This window comes from Loa loa, assembly GCF_000183805.2.
Source record: "Loa loa unplaced genomic scaffold supercont3.3811, whole genome shotgun sequence".
In the NCBI taxonomy this organism is placed as follows: domain Eukaryota; kingdom Metazoa; phylum Nematoda; class Chromadorea; order Rhabditida; family Onchocercidae; genus Loa; species Loa loa.
In genome coordinates this window covers 1-908 of record NW_018111989.1, presented here as the reverse complement: position 1 = coordinate 908, position 908 = coordinate 1, and the positions used below count along the sequence as shown (strand labels likewise).

Below are 908 nucleotides of genomic sequence, written 5' to 3'. Positions count from 1 at the left end.
TAAAACCAAACTTAGTTTGGAATTTATACACAATTCGAAATTTAAAAAATTTCAGTTATTTCGTAGTTATATTGTGAGAGTTAAGTGTTAAGTGAGAGGTTAAATGCATATTGTTAAGTGAATCACATCTCTAACCATTTTGTTAAATCTTATGTTGCGGTAGCAACAATGTTGAGGATAATCTCTTTGCAACTTTTTGATTAATTAATTTTGCTGAGTATTTCAAATTTATATTTGTTATCATCTTTAAATGTTATGACAAGGAGACGATAATAGGATGTTTATCTTATTTTACAGCGTATTATAACGACAAACAGCAGCATACCTTACTAAATATATTCAGTAAGGTAAGAGTAAATATTAAGATTTGAACTGTAAATTTCAAAATTAAGTTTTAATTATCGAATGGCATAGCGATAGTGATAGGAAGACTATATGCTATTAAATGGGAACATTGATCCGTTCAATGAATAGATTGAAATGGGAGACTTGCTACTGAAAATTGATGGAAGTCATTCGCTATATCCTTCATGTGATCTTTAGGGAAAAGATCTTTAGGCGATCTCTCATGCGATCTTTAACTACAGTAAGAATTTCGAGAAATCGTTACTCTATTCGAAACGTTTCAGATTGATGCGATACTGATACTGGGGACGGTACTATCAATTGTTATCAGCTGCGTAATGGTTACAATCGAAATTCGGAACTACAAACTGTATCAATTAGCTAAAAGCAAGCCTGTGAGACCGATTTTAACCAGAGAATTCTTGGAAAGAATACGAATTGAGCGTTACAACGCTAAGGGACGTGGTTTGTCATTTACTCGCATATAACTTTAAAATATTTCATTTCAAAATATTTCATGAATCATACATATGTCAAACTTTCATCTCCAAGATGACATATAC

The 908-nt window shown here is 31.5% G+C and overlaps 1 protein-coding gene across 1 annotated transcript; it reads left to right on the top strand.

Moving 5' to 3' along the window:
* Positions 1-629: 629 nt before the first annotated feature.
* LOAG_16058 (hypothetical protein) lies at positions 630-833 on the top strand (the record flags this gene model as incomplete). The annotated part of the gene is made up of 1 exon (XM_003151546.1): positions 630-833. A coding segment is annotated over one exon (204 nt), but the record flags the coding sequence as incomplete, so codon positions are not given.
* Between the last annotated feature and the right edge of the window lie 75 nt (positions 834-908).